This window comes from Lipotes vexillifer, unplaced genomic scaffold (genome assembly GCF_000442215.2).
Source record: "Lipotes vexillifer unplaced genomic scaffold, Lipotes_vexillifer_v1.1 scaffold1118, whole genome shotgun sequence".
Taxonomy (NCBI): Eukaryota; Metazoa; Chordata; class Mammalia; order Artiodactyla; family Lipotidae; genus Lipotes; species Lipotes vexillifer.
Window position 1 is genome coordinate 393,598 of NW_006792971.1, and position 22,130 is coordinate 415,727.

At 40.6% G+C, this 22,130-nt stretch overlaps 1 protein-coding gene across 1 annotated transcript in view; it reads right to left on the bottom strand.

Annotated features, from left to right (window-relative positions):
- The window catches only part of GASK1B (golgi associated kinase 1B), a 40,126-nt gene that overhangs the window by 12,292 nt on the left and 5,704 nt on the right, over window positions 1-22,130 (bottom strand). Inside the window, exon 2 of the mRNA XM_007466136.1 lies at window positions 8,456-8,670. Within this exon, the coding sequence (XP_007466198.1) occupies window positions 8,456-8,670 (215 nt within the window). The remainder of the gene's footprint in view (window positions 1-8,455; window positions 8,671-22,130) is intronic.

Genomic DNA, 22,130 nt, shown 5'->3' on the forward strand with positions numbered 1-22,130 from the left:
CTGGGTCCTCAGATTCCACCATCCCAAAGGTGATGCATGAGCACCTGTCTTTAGCAAGAATCTGGTTAGGCCACTTTACCTGGAACTCCCCTTCCCCCGGATGTTAGCTCTTAGCCATTTTTCACCCCATAACCCCTACTCTGCCCCCCGCCCAGCTATATGTTCCCACCTGCACTGCTGTATTCTGGGTTCAGCCCCATCTCTCTCCCCACTGTAAAATCCCACTGCAGTGGTCCCTACACCTCTTGCGATGGTCCTGAACAAAGGCTGATTTACCATCTTTAACAAGCACCATGGAATAGTTTTTCTTTAACAATGATTAACACAACCTAATGTAACATACCCCAAAGTTATTGAAACTTTGAAAGAAAAGTTATCTTTCTTTATAAGAAAGATAGACTGATTATTTTCTGGTTCTTTAAAAATAAATGCTGCTTGAGAGTAGAATGGAGATTGCCAGGGGCTGGGGAGTCGGGAAGATGGAAGATGCTGGTCAAAGAGAACAAACTTTCAGTTAGAAGATGAATAAGTCCTGAGGATCAGACTATATTTAATAATTACTGTATTGTACACTTGAAATTTGCTAACAGAGTAGATCTTACACATTCTCACCACACACACACACACACACACACACACACACATACACACGGTAACTTTGTGAGGTGAAGAAGGTGTTAATTAGCTTGACTGTAGCAAAGATTTCACAATGTGTATGTAAATCAAATCACCCCATTGTACACTTCAAGTATATGCATTGTATTTGTCAATTATACCTCACTAAAACTAGAAAGGAAAATAAAGAGAAAATAAATAAATTCTGTTTTACTAAATTAGACTTTAAAAAAAAAGATTATTTTTACACATATGTATAGAATTTCCTGTTTGAAAATGTATTTGTTTCTATGCTCCTTGGGTTGGCAAATAGCTATAAAGTAAAGCCATTTATGTAGCTCAGATATGAAATCCCAGGATACTGCAAAAGCATTTTATATCATGCAGTTACTAACTATCAAAATAAACCAAAAGGTTAGGTATCACATTACAAATAAAGAAAAGGCTCAGAGAGGCTAAGTAACCTGCCCAAGGAGACACAGCTAGAGAATGATGTGGATTTCTACCAACTTCCGCCTTTTCCACACTGCCTCCCAACATGGAGAAGACAAGATTCCTGCTTTCACAGAGATTCCAATCGAATGCCTCTAAGTATGATTCACTGTGTATCCACCACATCAACCAACACCACGATTTGCACAATGCAAATACTCAGTAAATGTCTGTTGGAAAAAATGAAGGAATGAACGCCAGTTCCTACTGAAATCTGTCTAATGCAGATAGCTAACTACTAAGAGACCTCTCCCTTATCAGGCCAGACCTCCATGTTTTCCTGATCCAGTATCTTGTAAAAAGCTCAGAGCGTTAAAATCAAAATCAAAGAATCTTAGAATTACAGAAACGTCATAACTCTGAAGTTACCAGCGACTATACAGGCAAAAGTGAGTTTATTTCAGAAAAATTACCCTAGAGCCATAGTTCTCAAACTTTTTTATTTCAGAACCTTTTGGCACTCTTAAAAGTATTGAAGCCCCCCAGAAATCCTCCTTTATGTGGGTCATTTATCATATAGAAATTAAAACTGAAAAAAATTGAATAGTTACATATTAACTCATTTAAAAATAACACTGATACACCCATTACATGTTAACATAACATATTTTTACAAGAAATTGCTGTATCTCTAAAAAAATAATAAGAGAAATGGAATTGTTCCTGCAAGTTAAAATGGTGTTAAAGGAGAAAACAGCAATGAGTTGAGCTCCTGATTCAAACAATTGTATAAGCGGTTTTCCTCAAGACAACCACTGTACTGTGGGAAGCAATAGAAGTGCTTTATATACACTTTCCACTTGCTCACCCAAACTTTTAAAAAGATGTACACTTACAGGTAGAGACTTAAGAACATTAACAGTTTTTATTGCTTCATCAAGGATTTTCTTAAGTGCATCAGGCATTTTCTTAAGTGCATCACGTGTCTTTTCACATGAGTCCATTGGACACGAAAGGAGAACAACTCTTGGTAGAATCTGGTGCCAGCTTCGATTCGTCCCAAGGCACCAACAGATTCACCCATGATTGCAAAGTTTGTAAATATTGTAAAAAAAAAGAAAAAAGCAAAAACTCTGAGTTTTGTGACCTCACAGACCCCCCTGAAAGGGCCACAGAAAAGCCATCACCCCAAACAGTCCCATTCAATGTGACCATGATCAGTAACAAATGTGAAAAGTCCCGTTTATCTCTTAGTTATCTGTGTCCATAAACATTTTGAATATGGTTGGGAACAGCCTGGCACTAATAGAATCCTTATGGACCAGCTCTCCCTTAAATCTCTCTGAGTCTACTTCCTTGGGCAAAACAAACCATGAATCTTGAAAAAATAATTACATACAAAATATATATATATTGAGCCAGATAAATAGTTGCTTGTCCTCTCATTGTTGCTATGGCAATACTGTTGGGTTGCTTTTTCCACGGTTTCCTTATTTACCTCCTGGCAGATTTATCTAGATTCAACGCTTAGACCTCCTGTTTTCCTGGAAAACAGCAGTCAAGGATGGTTTCAAACTATCTGTGTTTGCATGGCATAGGATCAGTGGCGAAGCCAATCCCAAAAGCTAGCTCAAACAGTGCATTAAACAATCTTTGAGTCTCAAAAGATTATTTATGGAATCACACAGGCTCCCTCTAATCCCTGATCTCTCCAGCCCAGCTATGGATACAACAAGATTTAGGATTGATGTGTACTGACCATGCACTAATCAATTTCAGCACAGCCTAAAATTTCCATGGCAAGGGTTGAAATAAGCAAAAATGACCTGTAATTAAGGAAAATAGACTGTGCTTTGATTAGCACTTACATTAGAACTGACCCAGGAATGCTCAGCTCGTTGTCACTTGGCAATGTGAGGTTTATGAATAGAATGTATTTGACCAGGCATTTCTCCTTTGATTCTGACAGATACAAGAGCAAAGACCTATGTCAACCAGCCCACATTTTACACAAATGAGGCTTTAGCATAATCCACGCCAGAAAGCTCTGAGAATAAATGCTAGACAGTAGGTGGAAAGGATACATAAAATTCTAAAGGCTTTGAAGTTGGAAGCAGGCGTCTGAGCAACTCTGCTTCTTCACAGGAAGGAGATGCTTTGAGACACAGAGAACCCCTAACAGGAAGTGGGCCAGGATCCAGAGAAATACCTTCCTGCTGTAGAGGCCAGGTTGCCAGTAAGCTACACCTCTGTCACGGGCTAGGGTTGGTGTGGCAGCTCTTTATCTTCAAAGTTGCATCCTTGAAAAAATCAAATAAACAGCTTAAATTCTGTGGAGTGAGAGAACGTGGTCTCTAAAAGGTCTCCACCAGAGAAAAGATGTCGAAGCCCAAAAGACCGACTGACAAAGGTCAGGGCCTTTGTATTTACTTTCTCCATCCTGTCATGTTCTTGTAGGGAATTTTTAGCAGCAGAAGTACATTCCATGTAAGGGCCATAAAACGTGCAACTATTTGCCTTTTGAAATAGTGCTGGTTTCCTAATCTCCACGAGGTTTTGAGTCGGCCTAACTTCTTAGTAGGAGGGATGATCTAATGGGTCAGTTTCTGCAGGAGAAGACTTTACCAACTTCCTAGACGGAGCTGGGTGTGTGAGTCAACCAAGGGGCCATCTTTTCTGGGAAAGAATCACACTGAGAAACGAGAGAACAATAGTTCCCAGGCCTGGAGATGACATTGTGTCAGATTCAAGAGCCAAGACACAAAATCTGAAATGATGCCTGAGGCCCACAGATTGGGTGGGAATTATCTACTAGAACACAGAAATCCCTCAGTCCAAGTTTGTTGAATTTAATTGAACCCTGTAAGCAGTATCCTGTATGCTTATAATTCCTAGTTTTCTTTATAAAGTTAAATGAAGAGTACTAACATATGCTCATAGGAAAAATAGAACAAATGGTTGTGAAGCAAATTATTTAAATACAACACCTATGAAGCCAAACAAAGCCTTTCATATAATGTTAAAGAGTCCAAAAGCACTAATGTGGTATTTGTCGTATTAAGTTAAGATGAGGAAACCAAGGCAAAGAGAGGTTAAGTAACTTCTCAATGTTCAAAAGTTAGTTATTGGCAATTGGAATTCAAACTTAGCAGACTGGTTCCAGAATCTCAGTTTCTAACTGTTAAACAGACTATATCTGAGGTCAAAAAGCAAGTTTTATACCTCCTAAATCTTCTTCTGTTATTTTATTTAATCTTTTGAAAGGAATTTGACCAAATCTTGGAAACTCAAATGCTCTCTAGAATACTACCCTTTGTCATCCTAATGGGGGAGAATTTTTATCCACTCATTTCAGATACCCACGCTTCAAGAATAAAAGGTTACTTGTGCCTCTATCATATTTAACAGACCCAGTAAAATGCCATAGCCTTTGGGAATGTAGATTTTTTAACTGGGTGAAACAGAAAGAATGTTGTGTACAGAAAATTAACAACTGTGTTCTGTATTCCCTTGCCCTTGCTGTAGCATCAGAGCAAGTGATTTCAGTTTGCTTCAGGCATAACTCTTCTAAGACTGCTCACAAAATCCACCCAGTATAATCCAACATATTCCCAAACACCATTTAAATAAGGCATATATTTGACTTTAAAATAAAAATTTCAGTGTAATTGATGAGAAGCATTATTGTATAAAAAATAACTATTTATTATGGTACTCATGAAAAATGGCTTAAGCTTGTTCATTTATTTGCTCAGTAAACATTTTCAATAAACATCTCTCTATAAACATTGTATGATGCTAAATATAAGAAGCAAAAAATAAATAAATAAAATAAGATCTTACCAAAAATGTAAAATTTCTCTGGAGTAAAATCTATTAGAAAAGTCAAAAGAGGACTTCCCTGGTGGCGCAGTAGTTAAGAATCCACCTGCCAATGCAGGGGACACGGGTTTGAGCCCTGATCCGGGAGGATCCCACATGCCGCAGAGCAACTAAGCCCATAACTACTGAGCCTGCGCTCTAGAGCCCACGAGCCACAACTACTGAGCCTGCATGCCACAACTACTGAATCCCGTGCACCTAGAGCCCATGCTCTGCAACAAGAGAAGCCACTGCAATGAGAATCCCACACACTGCAACGTAGAGTAGCCCCCGTTCGCTGCAACTACAGAGAAAGCCCGTGCGCAGCAATGAAGACCCAATGCGGCCAAAAATAAATAAATTTTTTAAAAAGTCAAAAGAAAAAGAACAGAGTAAGAAAAATTATTTGAGACATTTAGGGTTGGATAATAGCTAACTTTCATCATATAAAAATGTTTTTATAAATCAATAAGAAAAAAGTTATGGAATGCAATAAAAACATCAATGATTTCAACAAGCAATTCACAGGCAAAAAACACAAATAATCAATGTACGAAAATATGTTATCCTCAACCTCACTTGTAATGAAGGACCTGGAAATATATACAAGACCCCATTATCCTCCATAAAATCAGCAAAAACATTTATTAGTTTTCCACTTCCCAAAGTTGGTAAGAGAGAAGGAAGCAGACACTCTCGCACATTACTGGTAGAATTGTGAAACACTGCAACATCTAGAGAAAAATAGCCTTTGTCTGTGACTTTGGGACAAATAAATGCTGGATGAGTCAAAAATGTAAATCCATTCTCACAGATGCCACCCTTGTATATATAGTTTGATCTACTTTTGTAAATAGTGACCAAATGAACTCTTAAGAGTCAGACTAACTTCTGACTTTTAGATTCAGTGCTTTAACCAGAGGCAAAATTGGGAACTCCAATCTTGGTGTCTTACCTTGGACGGTTCCAGGTTAAAGTCTTGCAAAGTTCTCATCCTCATGAATTATGCGGGATGAGAAAGACTCCTCCCTCTATTGCACCCTTACGAGATTATAATACACTATAATATACTATAAACATAATTTTTATATGCACTGGGAGACCTAAGAATTTGTGTGATTCACTTTATTGTGATATTGGCTTTGTCGCAGTGGTCTGACACCAAACCCAAAATCTCTCTGAGGTATGCCTGTGTTTAGGATGCACTAAGTATCATAGGAGCATTGCCAATCCATGTTCTTTTTCTCATGGTTTCCCCAACCTCTTTATCATTCCCAGCCTACGATCCCACTCAAACTTTCTCCTTTACTATTTTATGGCAAAAGTTTCTTCTTTTGACTGCATAACAGTAAGAACGTATATTATTTTCGGCCAGCCATCCTTACATGGATCTATCTTTTTGTTTTATACAATAGTTTCCTACCTAAGTAATGTTTTAAAAATGAAACTTGGCGTGCAGCATTGGGATAACCACCTCATACTATTTCGCTGCCCCTGCGGTGGTTTTCCATGGTTTAATGCGCAGCAGATGTCACACAAATATATCTTCATTGGTTGAATGATAGTTGGAGCTTCCCTTAACAGAAAGGAGAATGATGAAGACAGATGGTAGGTTGAGATTTAGTTGAAGGTTCCAAAATTAAAACAAATGTCACCAGAGACAACTTCTAACAGGGTTTGCCATCTAATCATTATAGGTTAGCTCTTCTGTTCATCAGCCGCAAACCTCAAGGTCTATCCCTTCTCGTAGACTTCACCACCAGGTTCATGAATCTCCTCTCCATCCCCCACCCCCTACCATGGTCATCACCCTCAGGACCTTCGACATCTATGCTGACCACTCCCCATAGTGAGTACCCTTACCGACTTCACCCTAGCAATCTTCCATTCTCCACTGTATTGCTACTAGATGTTATCACACCAACATCTTCCATAACTAAGAATAACTTGGTAGTTGTTATGTAATAATATGAAAAATACAGTTAGCCAAACTTGCTAAAATCTCTATTTGGGAACTTACTAGCTAAGTAACACCAAACAAGAGAGGTAACTCTTGAGAAACAGTTCTCCCTGGCATTTCTGCACGTCTTATATCAAGTTTTCTTCTGCACTATCTCTTCAAGGATGTCAGTATAGCAAACAGTCTTGGAAGACACAAAGAGTGTCTCCCTCCGGGGTGGAAGACAGATTTGTTTCCTGACCAGGATAATAAAGATAATGTCTCCTTCTGGGGCAAATGTTGGGCAGTTGTGTCAGCAGCCTCTTATAAGACTGGAGGTTTCCTCAGAAGGTACAAAACCCCACTGGGTGTAGCGTTCAGTGGGGCGACTCCACATCGCCCCAGTGGGACCTGAGGGCAGAGGAACGTGAGTGATGAAGTCATTTGTCGCTGACCCGGGAGGCTCTTGTCTTCTGCTGTAGCATCTATGGCTGGCTAACTTGTTGACTTGCAAGCAGGGTAAGACCTCAGACCCTTCACAGTTCTTGACAGGAACTTTTTTATGCCTTAGTTTCCCTACCTGTACAATGGAGAGAGGGCACTTACCTCAGAGAGATAGTGTGCGAATGAGGCTATACATATACGGAGCCCAGCCTGAGTCTCACAGCTGCCCTCTTCATCAGTATTTGGCGACTCCTTGCCAAACCAAGTGGCCTGCTCTCGGCTCAGTTCTCACTGGTGGCTCTGAGGCACAGACACCAGAGATCATCTCTTCCTCTCAAAGTTCCTAAACCCCAACCTTCACTAAGCTGGTTTTCTTCCTACGTTTTTGTAGAAAGGCAGTCCTAAATTGCCACAAATATACTAATTAACAATACAAAAACAGAAAAGCAGTTTTTCTAAGGTGGAAGAAGGGAAAGGCAGTAATTGGAATGAGGGGGTAGGGAGAGTCATGAGATCTTCATCACAAGGAGGTAAGAGTTATTAAGAAACCTATAAAGCATCAAGTCACTCAGTTATGTAGATGGCCGATATTTAGTATTCTCCAATGTCTAATCTTAATGACATATTTGCAAAGAACTACTGGAAAAAAAAAACAGGGGAAATGGTGGCTGTAAGGTATGTGGCCAAGTGACCATTGAAACAGTGTGGAATAATAGAAAAAAGACACTTTTACTGTCAACAGATCCCAGGATTCCAAGCCCCAGATTTTAGTAGTTGTGAGAACTTGGGTGAGTTACTTAAGCTCAAAAAACTTTGGTTTTTTGACCAAAAAACGGTAAGACTCTCTACCTTGAAGAGCTGTTGATGGGTTATCTCAGTAAATTGTATCTATGATGGGTATGACTATTCCATGAGTAAAATACTGAAGAAATTAATATGAGGGCCAAGGGACATTTCTGAATATTTCCCAAAAGGATATAACATCTCGTGATGTGGTACCAGGCTTGCCAAATACAACCTTATAGAACACCGGGCTTGCCAAATACAGCTTTATAGAACTTAAACTCTGGCTTCATAAAAACCCAAGGTACAGAAAATTCCTTAGTAGCAGACTTCTGTATCTCTGCGTCAGTCTCAGATAACCACTTACTTGATTGAACTTACCTGTAACAAAAAATCAAAGAGAGCCATCTTGGACCATTCGTGGTGATGTATTTCAGTACAGCCCCATTCAGGTTTGGGTATGCGGCCATTCTGCCAGCACTTCTGTTTCAGCAACTGCTGATAAGTTCCCCAGGTGAGCTTAACAGAAGAGTGGGTCTCATTACTCGTTGGAGATAAAGATGAGTCCCAGAGAATGAAAGGACATGGGCGGCCATCTATAGAATCCAAAAACACACAAAAAAAACCACTTTTAGAATGTTACTGACTCAGTGTGTACTCTTGGATGTCATTCAGTCTTTCACAGCTTCACACTCTCATCTGTCACATGTGAGAGTTTGATTAGATGACATTTATGATCACTTTCCCTTCTGAATAGTTACTATTTTTATACCTCAGTGATGCTTCCTGATAGGAGTCTTATAAGATGGAAAGTTATTGTTAGACAAGGAAAGAAAAGTTTTTTTTAAACAAGATACTTTATAGATGTGGCAGGAACAGGCCACTAACCACCAATAACTACGTCCTCTGGTTAATGTGGTTTTATTCCACATCTAAAAGCAGCCACCATGACAAAGGAAAGAATCCAGACATTTATAATTATCTATTCAGTGTCTGAGTGGAGTAGCTCTCTATTTGTAATAACAACTGTCTGATTTTCTGAGGCCATATTATGATGTCAGGAAGAAAAAGAATTTTTAGAAGTTGCAAATTTAAAAGTGAAATTGTATGTCTCACACCAGTCACTATAATCTCCAAAGAAAGAAAAAGGAAGCAAGAGGGGTTTTTTTTGTTTTGTTTTGTTTTTTTCTGATAGAAACAACAGCACTCCTGGTAATGGCTCATTTATTCACATGAAACCTCACAAAGTGTATTTAAGCAAATGTCATTTCTTCAACTTCCTGTGCATAGAATATTTTTTCAAAAAACTCTGTCACTCCAATGTTTTTGTCTCATTCTTGATCGTTTAGAAATTTCATTGGTGAACTGTACATTAAATGACACTGTAAGCTTAAAGCCAAAGCATCCCTCTCAAGCTCCCATTTCTGTCAAATAAAGTCACTGAAAGATGATGAAGAGCAGCTTTGCTTGTAACTTAAAAATCAGAATGATCTCTTGGGGAAAAAAAAAACAAAAAACGACTAAGTCACAAAGGTCTGAAAAATCCCATTTAACTCATTCTTAACAGGCCTGGGCATTCGAATGCTCTGAAACTGTGGCTGGAATGTCAAGACACATCACAGGGATTTTTAAAGCTCTTTCAAATGAACTGAGAGGTTCTCAATCTATAACTGTTTTTTGTTAAAGACTTTTATTTTCCCACCTTGCTTATTTGCCTTCATGTAGAGCTCTAATCTCTGGTCTTTAATGCAAGGACAGTCACTCCTCTAACCACTCCTGAATGTGGTGTTACAATGACCTTAATAATATTAATAACATTCACTTACTCATTCTAATCACCTACATTCCAGTTTCGTTCAAAAGAAAAATCTTTCTCCTTTTAGCCTTGCAATTGAGGCCAGGGCCAGTAGCAAGTGCTTTAGATTGTGGAAAATAGGCCACAGTCACTGATGTACAATTGAAAGAAAAATAGACAAAGAAACATGAACCATATATAAAGAACTTAATTGTTATCTCTCTCCTTTTTACTTCCTTTTACTGTACTAAATGATTTGGGGCTGCTGGGACCCAATTATCTTCTTAGGTATTAGATAAATATAATGTTAAATGGATATGCTCTAAATACTATGCCAATTTAAAAAATAATAATAATAAATTCTAGGTAAAAACAGGCCATCATGCAGTGGGAGACACACATAAACCAGTGTAACCAAATACGTGTAAGAGACACAACACAGCTTTCAAAGATATGGGCACTTCAGACTTCTAAATATCAACACCAAGAGGCTCTATCACTCAGTGCCTTTGGAACAAACTGATACACAGCTAGCACTTTGCATTCTCAGGGCTGGGAAGTATTCAAAGGGAGTTGAAAAACACTGAAATTCAACAACACAAATCAATACACAAGACAGACAAAGCGCCAGTTTCCTCAGTACACAAGGCCCTCAGATAAATGAGGAAATTATGCACATAAACAATTGAAACAGTTAACTTCTGTGCTGTTTTTCCTTCCCTTTAGAAACATTTGTTTCATATTTTAAAAGTAATTAAGAGTAAATCTACTCATTTTAGGAAATTTAGAATAACATTAAAATGTATAGCTAAAAGATGACATGATACTATATATAGGAAACACTGAAGTCTCCACCAAAAAAACTATTGGAACTAATAAATGAATTCAGTAAAGTTGCAGGATATAAGATTAATATACAGATATCTGTTGCTTTTCTATACACTGAAAATGAACTCTCAGAAAGAGAAATTAAGGAAACAATCACATTTACAATCATATACAAAAGAATAAAATATCTAGGAATAAACTTAACAAAAGAGGTAAAAGACCTATTTGCTGAAAACTATAAAACATTGATGAAGGAATTTGGAAATTATACAAAGAAATGGAAAGATATCCCATGCTCTTGGATTGGAAGAATTAATATTGTTAAAATGGCCATACTACCCAAAGTCATCTACAGATTTAATGCAATCTCTATCAAAATACCCATGATACTTTTCACCGAACTAGAACAAATAATCTCTTTCTTTCACACATGAAAAAGTAAATTGTTTTTAGAAGTTTAAGGAGTAGAGCTTACGGTTAGAGTTCGGACTCTAGAACCCAACAGACCTTTTGAATTCTGATCCTACTACCTCTTAGCTTTGTAACATTGGACAAGTTATATAACCTTTTCAAACCTCACTTTCATCCTCTGTAAAGTGTGGGCAATACTGTACCTTCCAAAACAAACTTTGTTAAACAGGATCATGCGTTTAAAGTCTCAGTCTGGTGCCTAACATATATGCATATCCTGCAAAGGTTTCGCTATGACTATTTTTATATGCATGCATTATACAATCACATAATTCATCAGCCTTCTAGCCCTTATTTGTTTATTGAATATCTACTATGTCTCAAGCACTATTCTAGGCCTAAAGCATACAGACATACAGGCCAGGTTTTCAGTTGTTTGTTGTTCTGTGGGATTTTTTGCTTTCATAGAGTTTACATTTCCAGCAGGGAAAAGAGGCAAAAATTACACAAGGGAAATAAACTATTTGGCATCACCTTATGTATATAGTTTATCATAATTGCTTCACTAAACGTTACATTGCAAACATTTCTCTTACACTTAAATATTCTCAAACAGTGTCACTTTAACTGTGATACAATAATGTAGCCCAGTGGTCAGCAAGCTTGGTCAAGGGCAGACAGTGAGTATTCCAGGCTTTGAGGGCCATACAATGTCAACTAGCAAGTACGCAAGCCCATTGTGATACGAAAGCAGTCAAAACAATATATAAACAAATGGTGGTGACTCTGTTCCAATAAAACTGTATTACACACCCTGAAATTTACATTTTTTTGTAATTTTCAGGTGTCATAGTGGTATTATTGTTATTTGGATATTTTTTTCAACCATTTAAAATTGTGGAAGCCATTGGTAGCTCAGGGACCACACAAAACAGGCTGTGGGCTATCCCTCACCCACAGACTGTAGTGAATCAATCCCTAATCTAGTGTATGGGTTTATTGTGTTTCATTTACCGTTTCTCTCCTTTAAATCTTAAAATTTTTTTTTGAATGATACATTTTCTATTAAATGGTTCTCAAACTGCCACAGGGAGCTTTCAACGAATAGGAATAATTGGTTTGCAGTTAACATTCTCTGTTTTCCTCCACATGCATCTCCCCTCAGCAAAATATTCTGACTGCCACAGAAACACATTCTGTCCTGCCATGCCTGGCGTCAGTCACCGTAGGGAAAAGGGGTTTCCGGAGAGCAGGGTAAGAGGCAGTTCTCAGGCTGAGCCAGGCTGGATGCCCTTCCTTCCAGCCAGCAGGTCTTGCAGAGTATTGGTGCACGTTGCCCAGGCTGGTTCCAGAGCTCAGAGCTGTGAGCAACTACTGTGAGGTGCATTCTACTTCGTATAAAATACGGCTGATAACAGAATTAAGTGAACCTTGATAGATCTGAAGGGATGACAGAAAAATACCCTTTGAAAGCAGCAAACACGTTAAAGCAACTTACCTGAAGTGTTTCAGAGATGAAGGGCATTCATCTCTTTGCATTTGGGTTTGTCAGAATGAGGCAGTACTGGGCTCTCTAGAGAAATCTTAACGGTGAAGAGAGAAAATTCTACCTGTCAGAATGGGGAGGAAGTGGGGTTTTTAAAGAAATGTGGGTGTTCATGTGAATTAACGGTTATATAGCTGTCTTTTAAAAAACTGAGACTTGCCAGTAAAACTTATTTTTTCCAAAATCTGAATATCTCCCCTGAATTTTGATGTTCTCCCAAGTCGTTCTTTATTCAAAAGCACAAAGAAGACATTCTTGTGAGAAGACGAACGTGAAAATCCACTAAGAATGAATACTATACACAACCTCCTCTGCCCTCGTTCATCAGGTGCCCTTCACCTTGAACCAGTGACCAGTTTTGTTGAACTACAGGGGGAGTTATCAGTGAATGTCTGCATCTATCACTGGGAAAAAAACAAGTGAAAACATCCTGAGTTCTGAAATCACAAGCCTATTTTATCACATGGGCCAAGTTCCAAGCTTCTCGTGAACAAGACAAAAAAGAAAGTGACAGTTCAGCTCAGAGCCCTTCATTAAAAATAACTCCAAAACCCTCTAAAGAAAACAAAGACCAGCCAAATCTTGAGGCTCACCTTTGTTATGGGAAACAAATTCTGTCATGTTCCACTGCAACTTCCAGTGCATTGAAGGAAAACTTGAATGTTGCAGCTCTCTAGTCTAAAAGCAAGTGTTGATGTGGGCGTACCTCCACTGAGAAGGTAGCAGGTGTCTGGTTCTTAACGATCCCTTAAGTACTATCTGCTCTATTTTTCTACTGTGCCTCTCACAGTAGGGTTCTGGCGATTAAAAGTGGAAAAAGAAGGTAAGATCTCTTGGCTTAGGGATGGCGAATGCGGACAAGTCAGTCAATGTGAGGGAGGGTGAAATAGGATTCTGTGACAGTCTGGCCGGGGCGGAAATGTGGAGGATAAGATGCTCAGGCTTTTAAACATTGTTAATTCACTTATTCCCAAAGCACATATTTACCATTGTCCCCCAATATCTGGACGCATTTGGTTCCTGTGTTTGGGATAGAAAGAATTCAGAGTGAGGCATACCAGAAACAGAGGCCCTGCAAAATCCCAGTCCCTGGCAAGGCCTGGGCCACAGCTGGGAGTTTAGTGGAAACAGACAAGCACGCGTGTAATGACGATCGGGTTGCGTGTCTGCCAGTTGAAGAGTGTTTTAAAGGGACCAAGTGAAAGAAGGACTAAAATAAAGGCTGAGCTCTCAGAGCCAAGCCGAGCAACGAAGAACTGCCGGGCCCCGGCATAGCGAAATGAGCAGCTCTGGCCATTAACATGTCTGAAGAGAAGCTGAGTGCGTGGGTGGAAAACCAAGTCACGAGTGTTGATTCTATACTTGACGCTGCATCTCTGGTCTCCACAGGACTCAAGGCCAGTCCTCCAGCCACCCTGACTGAGGCAACGGGCTCCCCAAGGCGTGAAAAGTGTGAGATCCAGAGACTGAAAATACAGCACTATCAGATATTAGAAAGAATCAACCTATATTAGGTTTTAAAGGGGGAAGGTGGCAGAGAAGCAGAATTCCATAGATTTTATACGTGTAGATTCCATGCAGCCAAACAAATCCTCAATACAAGGGCTTCTCTTAGGAATCCAATTTCTGGGTGATTTAGAATACCGTTCTTCCAACAAAAATAGAAATGTATTTAGTTACTTTCCTAACTGTTTCACTAACTGGTTTTCTCGAGGTTGGACTGAGTTAAAATAATCTCCACGTTTCCTCAAGCGTTAACTAAGCATGAAGCACTTTTAACTTCCTCTGCCACATACGACTGAATCAATCCAAACCATCGGTTCTACTTTAAAAACATATGACCCAGCAATCCCTCTACTGGGCTTATACCCTGAGAAAACCATAATTCAGAAAGAGTCATGTACCACAATGTTCATTGCAGCTCTATTTACAATAGCCAGGTCAAGGCAGCAACCTAAGTGTTCATCAACAGATGAATGGATAAAGAAGATGTGGCACATATATACAATGGAATATTACTCAGCCATAAAAAGGAACGAAACTGAGTTATTTGTAGTGAGGTGGATGGACCTAGAGACTGTCATACAGAGTGAAGTAAGTCAGAAAGAGAAAAACAAATACTGTATGAAAACACATATATATGGAATCTAAAAAAAAAAAAAAAGGTATTAATGAACCTAGGAGCAAGACAGGAATAAAGACGGAGATGTAGAGAATGGACTTGAGGACACGGGGAGGGGAAGGGTAAGCTGGGACGAAGTGAGAGAGTGACATAGACATATATACACTACCAAACGTAAAATAGATAGCTTAGTGGGAAGCAGCCGCATAGCACAGGGAGATCAGCTCGGTGCTTTGTGACCACCTAGAGGGGTGGGATAGGGAGGGTGGGAGTGACACGCAAGAGGGAGGGGACATGGGGATATATGTATACGTATAGCTGATTCTCTTCGTTATAAAGCAGAAACTAACACACCATTGTAAAGCAATTATACTCCAATAAAGATGTTTAAAAAATAAATAAATAGAAGCAAAGTGTCCTTCTTTGTTCTGAACCTTTGACTAATGGACGGGAACTTCTGCTTTCTAGGTCTGCCCTGGACTTCCGCTATGAAAATGGGAGCTCCCAGACACTTCCTGTCTCAATATTCCCTTTAGAAAAACAGGAACCGACCTTGACTTCAGAGGGTCGTGATGATGGAGTCACTGCCAAACTCCACAAACGATTGCACTTTGCCAGTAAAGTCTTGGTCACATCAGGGGGACCTGGTCCTGGGCCATTTAATGTTGGTTAAGGTAGATGAAAAAGCCATAAATTCCTGACTGGAGTGAGCTTCCTACAGTCGAAAGCTCATCACATCGCCTCTCTTCTTCAGACCCCTCAGTGATTTCCCATCATCTGCAGGATGAAGTCCATGTCCTTCCATAACATAAACCCACCCACTCTCCACTCACCACCGCCAGCCCCTACTCCCCTTTTTCCAGAACGGTTTGCAGTTTCCACGCACACGCTCCCTCCACAAGCTTCTCACACATCGGTTCTCTCCACCCTTCTGTACCCACCCACAGTGACTTTGAACAACTATTCTGACATTACTGCTTCTAGAACCTTCTGCAGTCCCCCAACCCACCCCCCTATACACACACATCCCTCTCTGTGCCTGCAGGCTTCCCTAAACATATCTCCTGGAGGTCTTTACCCTATCGTCTTTTTTTTTTTTTTTAAACATCATTATTGGAGTATAATTGCTTTACACTGGTGTGTTAGTTTCTGCTGTATAACAAAGTGAATCAGCTATACGTACACATATATCCCCATATCCCTTCCCTCTTCCGTCTCCCTCCCACCCTCCCTATCCCACCCCTCTAGGTGGTCACAAAGCACCGAGCTGATCTCCCTGTGCTATGCGGCTGCTTCCCACTAGCTATCTATTTTATGTTTGGTAGTGTATATATGTCCATGCCACTCTCTCACTTCATCCAAGCTTACCCTTCACCCTCCCTGTATCCTCAAGTCCATTCTCTACATCTGTGTCTTTATTCCTGTCCTGCCCCTAGGTTCATCAGAACCATTTTTTGGGTTTGTTTTTTAGATTCCATATATATGTGTTAGCATACGGTATTTGTTTCTCTCTTTCTGACTTACTTCACTCTGTATGACAGACTCTAGGTCCATCCACCTCACTACAAATAACTCAATTTCGTTCCTTTTTATGGCTGAGTAATATTCCATTGTATATATGTGCCACATCTTCTTTATCCATTCATCTGTCGATGGACATTTAGGTTGCTTCCATGTCCTGGCTATTGGAAATAGTGCTGCAGTGAACATTGGGGTACATGACTCTTTTTGAATTATAGTTTTCTCAGGGTATATGCCCAGTAGTGAGATTGCTGGGTCATATGGTAATTCTATATTTAGTTTTTTAAGGAAACTCCATACTGTTCCCTATAGTGGCTGTATCAATTTACATTCCCACCAACAGTGCAGGAGAGTTCCCTTTTCTCCATACCCTCTGCAGCATTTACTGTTTGTAGATTTTTTTTTGATGGGCATTCTGACCAGTGTGAGGTGATACCTCATTGTAGTTTTGATTTGCATTTCTCAAATAATTAGTGATGTCAAGCATCTTTTCATGTGACTCTTGGTCACCTATATGTCTTCTTGGGAGAAATGTCTATTTAGGTCTTCTGCCCATTTTTTGATTGGGTTGCTTGTTTTTTTTTTTTTTTTGATACTGAGCTGCATGAACTGTTTGTATATTTTTTAGATTAATCCTTTGTTAGTTGCTTCATTTGCAAATATTTTCTCCCATTCTAAGGGTTGAGCTTTTGTCTCACTTATGGTTTCCTTTGCTGTGCAAAAGCTTTTAAGTTTAATTAGGTCCCATTTGTTTATTTTTGTTTTTATTTCCATTTCTCTAGGAGGTGGGTCAAAAAGGATCTTGCTGTGGTTTATGTCATACGGTGTTCTGCCTATGTTTTCCTCTAAGGGTTTTATAGTGTCTGGCCTTACATTTAGGTCTTTAATCCATTTTGAGTTTATTTTCGTGTATGGTGTTAGGGAGTGTTCTAATTTCATTCTTTTATATGTAGCTGTCCAGTTTTCCCAGCACCACTTATTGGAGAGACTGTCTTTTCTCCATTGTATATTCTTGCCTCCTTTATCAAAGATAAGCTGACCATATGTGTGTGGGTTTATCTCTGGGCTTTCTATCCTGTTCCATTGATCTATATTTCTGTTTTTGTGCCAGTACCATACTATTTTGATTACTGTAGCTTTGTAGTATAGTCAGAAGTCAGGGAGCCTGATTCCTCCAGCTCCGTTTTTCTTTCTCAAGATTGTTTTGGCTATTCGGGGTCTTTTGTGTTTCCACACAAATTGTGAAATTTTTTGTCCTAGTTCTGTGAAAAACACCATTGGTAGTTTGTTAGGTATTGCATTGAATCTGTAGATTGCTTTGGGTCATATAGTCATTTTCACAAGGTTGCTTCTTGCAATCCAAGAACATGGTATATCTCTCCAACTGTTTGTATCATCTTTAATTTCTTTCATCAGTGTCTTATAGTTTTCTGCATACAGGTCTCTTGTCTCCTTAGGTATGTTTATTCTAGGTATTTTATTCTTTTTGTTGCAATGGTAAATGGGAGTGTGTCCTTAATTTCTCTTTCAGATCCTACCCTTCTTGTAGGACAGGTTTGGTTAGCTGTCTCTTGCCCTCAAGCTGGGAGCCCTGTGAGAGCAGGGACTGGTTCCCAATCATCTTTGGTCTCCAGCTCCTGCCATAAGTCCCGATTAAAGCAAAAGCAAGCATTCAACAATGTTGAGGAATGAATGAGTGAATTTTTCAGAATCCCCCAGTTTTCACCTCTAGCCCTTAGGTTCTAAACAATGGTCAATGGGCCCTGAACAAACGTTTGGTTGGTGTGACCTCCTCATAAGCAGTGATGCCACTGTCCTCACTCTAAGTGGGTTAAGAAGGATTGAGACACTTGAGAGGTAGAGGTGGGGGCAGGGGGTTTCCAGGCCCTCCTTCTGCCATCCACCACCACGTCTCCATAATCCTCTGAGACTCGGGAATGATGAACACAGGGGCGGTGGAGACACCACTGCCTCGCTCCTCCTGACGCCAAATCACCGTCATGAGAAGGCGGACGTTAAGGCGTTGTGGCTGCACTCGGGAATCAGACCGAAAGGCCGCGGAGGCAGTGGGTTTCCATGGGGACGCATGATCACGCCGCCACATCCACCGAGGGTCCAGGTGATGTGACAGAATAATGAGGATGGTGCAGACAGTGATGAGGGGAGGCTGGCGGGCCCTCCCACCCACGTATGCATCCCAGCCCCACTGCATACGACCTGGACACATGCTAGTCTCTGAGCCTCACTTTCCCCACAGGAAATCTGTCCGAGAACAGCTGATGTGCGGGGCTGTTGCGCCGTTTGGTGAGATGCTGAATGTAAAGCGATTCACCCTCCACAAACGGGAGAGACTGGGACCCTCCACCACCCACTCCAGGTGCTTTCTTTACATGACAATTTGAGGTGCCTGTGTATTTAGTTCACGTGAACATCAATCTAGAGAAACAAACTAAGGAAATCTAAGGCGATAGATCACCAAGAGCTGACTCAGCTTAGAAACTGAATGAAAATAACACACAGCAATCACTGCGTGTTCCTATGCGGGGGCCACTGTTAGAGATATTATATCCGTATCAGCTCACTGCATTCTCACAACTCGATGAGGTCAGTACTGTTATCAATACCATTACACTCGAAGAAATAAGGTAGGAAGAGATTAAGTGAATTCACCCATGTCACACAGTAGAACCAGGATTCAAATTCAGGACATCTAGACTGACAGTCATTGTGAAGCTAAACTATATTCCCCCAAATTTATACGTTGAAACCCCACACCCAGCACCTCAGAACGTGACTGCATTTGGAGAAAGAGCCTTTGAAGAGGCAACTAAGTTAAAATGAGGCTGTTACAGTGGCCCTAAGCCAATCTGACTGGTATCCTAATGAGAAGTTTGGACACAATGAGAGACAGGAGGGGGATGGACCACAGAGGAAGGAGCCTATGAAGACACAGTGAGAAGGTGGCCATCGTCAAGCCAAGGAGAGAGACCTGGGAAGAAACCAAACCAGCTGACACCTCGACCTTGGACTTCCAGCCTCCAGAGCTGTGAGAAATAAATGTCTTCTGTTTAAGCCGTCCATCTGTGGTATTTTGTGATAGCAGCCCTAGCAAGCGGATATGCCAGTCCACAATCTGAACGGCAAAGCTATTTGACTTAGAAACTATACAGCTCCTTCCCCATGTTTAGAGTCACAAATAGAAACTAAATGCTGTCAGTGACAACCAAATTCGACTGAAACGTCAATATTTGCCCATTAACTGAGGTCAGCACCTGTGTTGTCCTTAAAGCCACCCAGAGATGGCAACAGATTCAGTCCCAATGGAAAGGTCATGACCTTGGGCTCAGGCTGGTGCTGAGTGAATCTTGAGATCAGTGGCCATAAGAAGAGTCCCTCCAGGCCACTGAGCTGTCACGTGGTCCAATGGTGCCAGCTCCAAGGGGGAACAGGGATTCTTGGCTCTTTTGTCCACTGATGTAGCCCCTAATGACTAGAAGAGTGGCTGGCACACAGCAGGGGCTCAACAACTATTTCTTAAAAGAAGAAAAGATAAATATGATGCTGTAGAAAGGAATAGATTGCATGGAGCTGAGGAACATGCATCTTTCAGGCTGCGAGCACCGTGGCAACTACTAGTCACTGTCCCTTCTATCCCAGCCTCGTGTGAGATCTGGGGACACCTTCCAGAGACACAGCAGAGAAGGTTCCCCAGTTCCCCCACTTTACCGAAGAAGGTATGTAGTGAGCAAACAAGACAACAGTGAAGCCCAGTACTGCTTGGAGCCCATGCTCAGTAAACTTTTGTTCACTTATGAATGTATTTAGTTGACCAGCTCAACTTGATTCCTAAAGAATAATACCCTTAGGGCTTTTCTGGTAAAGAACACAATGTGCTCTCCGTTCAAATTTTCAGAAACAAGACATGATTCCTGTACTCCTGAGTCAATATTTTAAGAAAGTTTGCACCCATATCCAAGACTTCTAGGATTTTGAAGTCAGTGTGTTTCCAAGTTGTGAGGGCATCTGGGTTATTCCCGTAACTCCCTGCAAAATGCCTCTGTCCTCACCTGAGAGCCTGGGACAACATGAATTGTGCAGCTGCCACTCCCCTGCTCTGGCAGCCGTACCACCAGCGTGCAGCTCACAGCACTGCTCTCACGGACTCGAGAGGAGAGAGGAAAGTACCCACTGTATTTCTCCTGCTCTATGATGAAACGAGGCAGTACAAGTCAGAGAACAGTGAGCACAATGGAATCTACACTGAATTTAAATGGAAGTGGGTGAGGGGCCTGCAGTTTGTCATCCAAGCAGCCCTGACACACAGCGTTGCTGGAACGAGGCTACCTAATTCAGTCTGACAGCTCTATGGCCGTAAAGCGGCATCCTAAAAATAAAGCACACATAATGCATCTCCCATGCTGGGCATGAAAAACAGTCCGATGCTTAAGTGCTACCAAAATGGTAGCTCTTGGGATTCATTTGCATCTCTGTGCAGACTGCTGGGGAGCTTGGCCAAAGTGCTCAGTGGAAGATCACAGGGGGGCTGGGGTTCTTCTGCTCTCTACATAGACATAGTCTGCTTTGTCTTGTCTTACATACATATTTTTAAATATTTTGTTTAGAAAAGTATTTAAATGTATCAGTATCACATAGTATCTGGTGACCTCTATCATGATCGATGATTTTTGCAAGGACAGTTTGGCAGAAAACATACTAATACATTCAGTCATATCTGCATACACACGATTGTTTACGGTAAAACACGAAAATCTGGGAAGCGTTGGCTTGTATTTAAACAACAACAACAGCCCTTGTAGCCCTGTTCAGGGTAGTATGGCCATACTTCCTTTGAGTGAAAATATTAACAATGTTAAGTGGTTGAGTTGAAAAAAGAAGTTAAACAGAAAGGTTGGCATAATGGTAAATCAGAAATCACCATGTTAAAATTTGCACATTGCTGTCACTATCCCATGATTATATCAAGTTATATTTGAGAGGTAACGTAGGGCAAGAGAAGCAACATGAGAATACTTTAGTATCAGACAGAACTGGGTACAAATTCCACTTCCACTGCTCACTAGCTATGCGTCCTTGAGCAAATTTCACACCTCACCGAGCCTCAGGATTCCCATATATAAAGTACCAATACTATCTGCTGTGTGGAACTGTTAAGTAAGGCAATAGTCAAATGACGACAAATGCAGCATAGACACGCTGTGAGGCAGAACACTAGGTTCTTTATAAGTTTACAACTGACAAATACATCATTACTGCAAACATGGATTTCTTTACAAGGCCTTTGATGCTCTATTTCAATTCACTTTTGTATTTCCCACACAGATACGCATAGGATGAGACTCTGGTCTAGTGGTCATGGCTGGATTTTGTAGGGTGGTACCCTCCTGGCCCTCCCTACCTAATTACAACCTTGTCCTTCCCCAAGTACAACCCTCTCATTTTCTGGGATATCTTTGGAGTGACACCTGTCAGAAAATGGTCCAGTATACAGTTCAGGGCCAGTAAACCTGCTAATTTCACATATATATTTTTGGACTCAAGGGGAGTCATCTAGAATTCAAGTTATACAACCAAGAACCTGTCCCAGAGGAACCTGAGCTAGTGGCTCTGGCCCGATAGGATCACCTGTGTCAGTTTTACCAACAAATAACTAAATACCTGAAGATGAGCTTTATCCTTGGGACCTTTTGTCTTTGGACTGGATGAACAGAAAGTTTCATCTGAGAGGCTGGGGCGGACATATCATTCAGTCACAGCCTCTGATGCTCTTTTATATCTCCCTTTGCATCACATGTCTCGTTTTTATAGCCAGGTA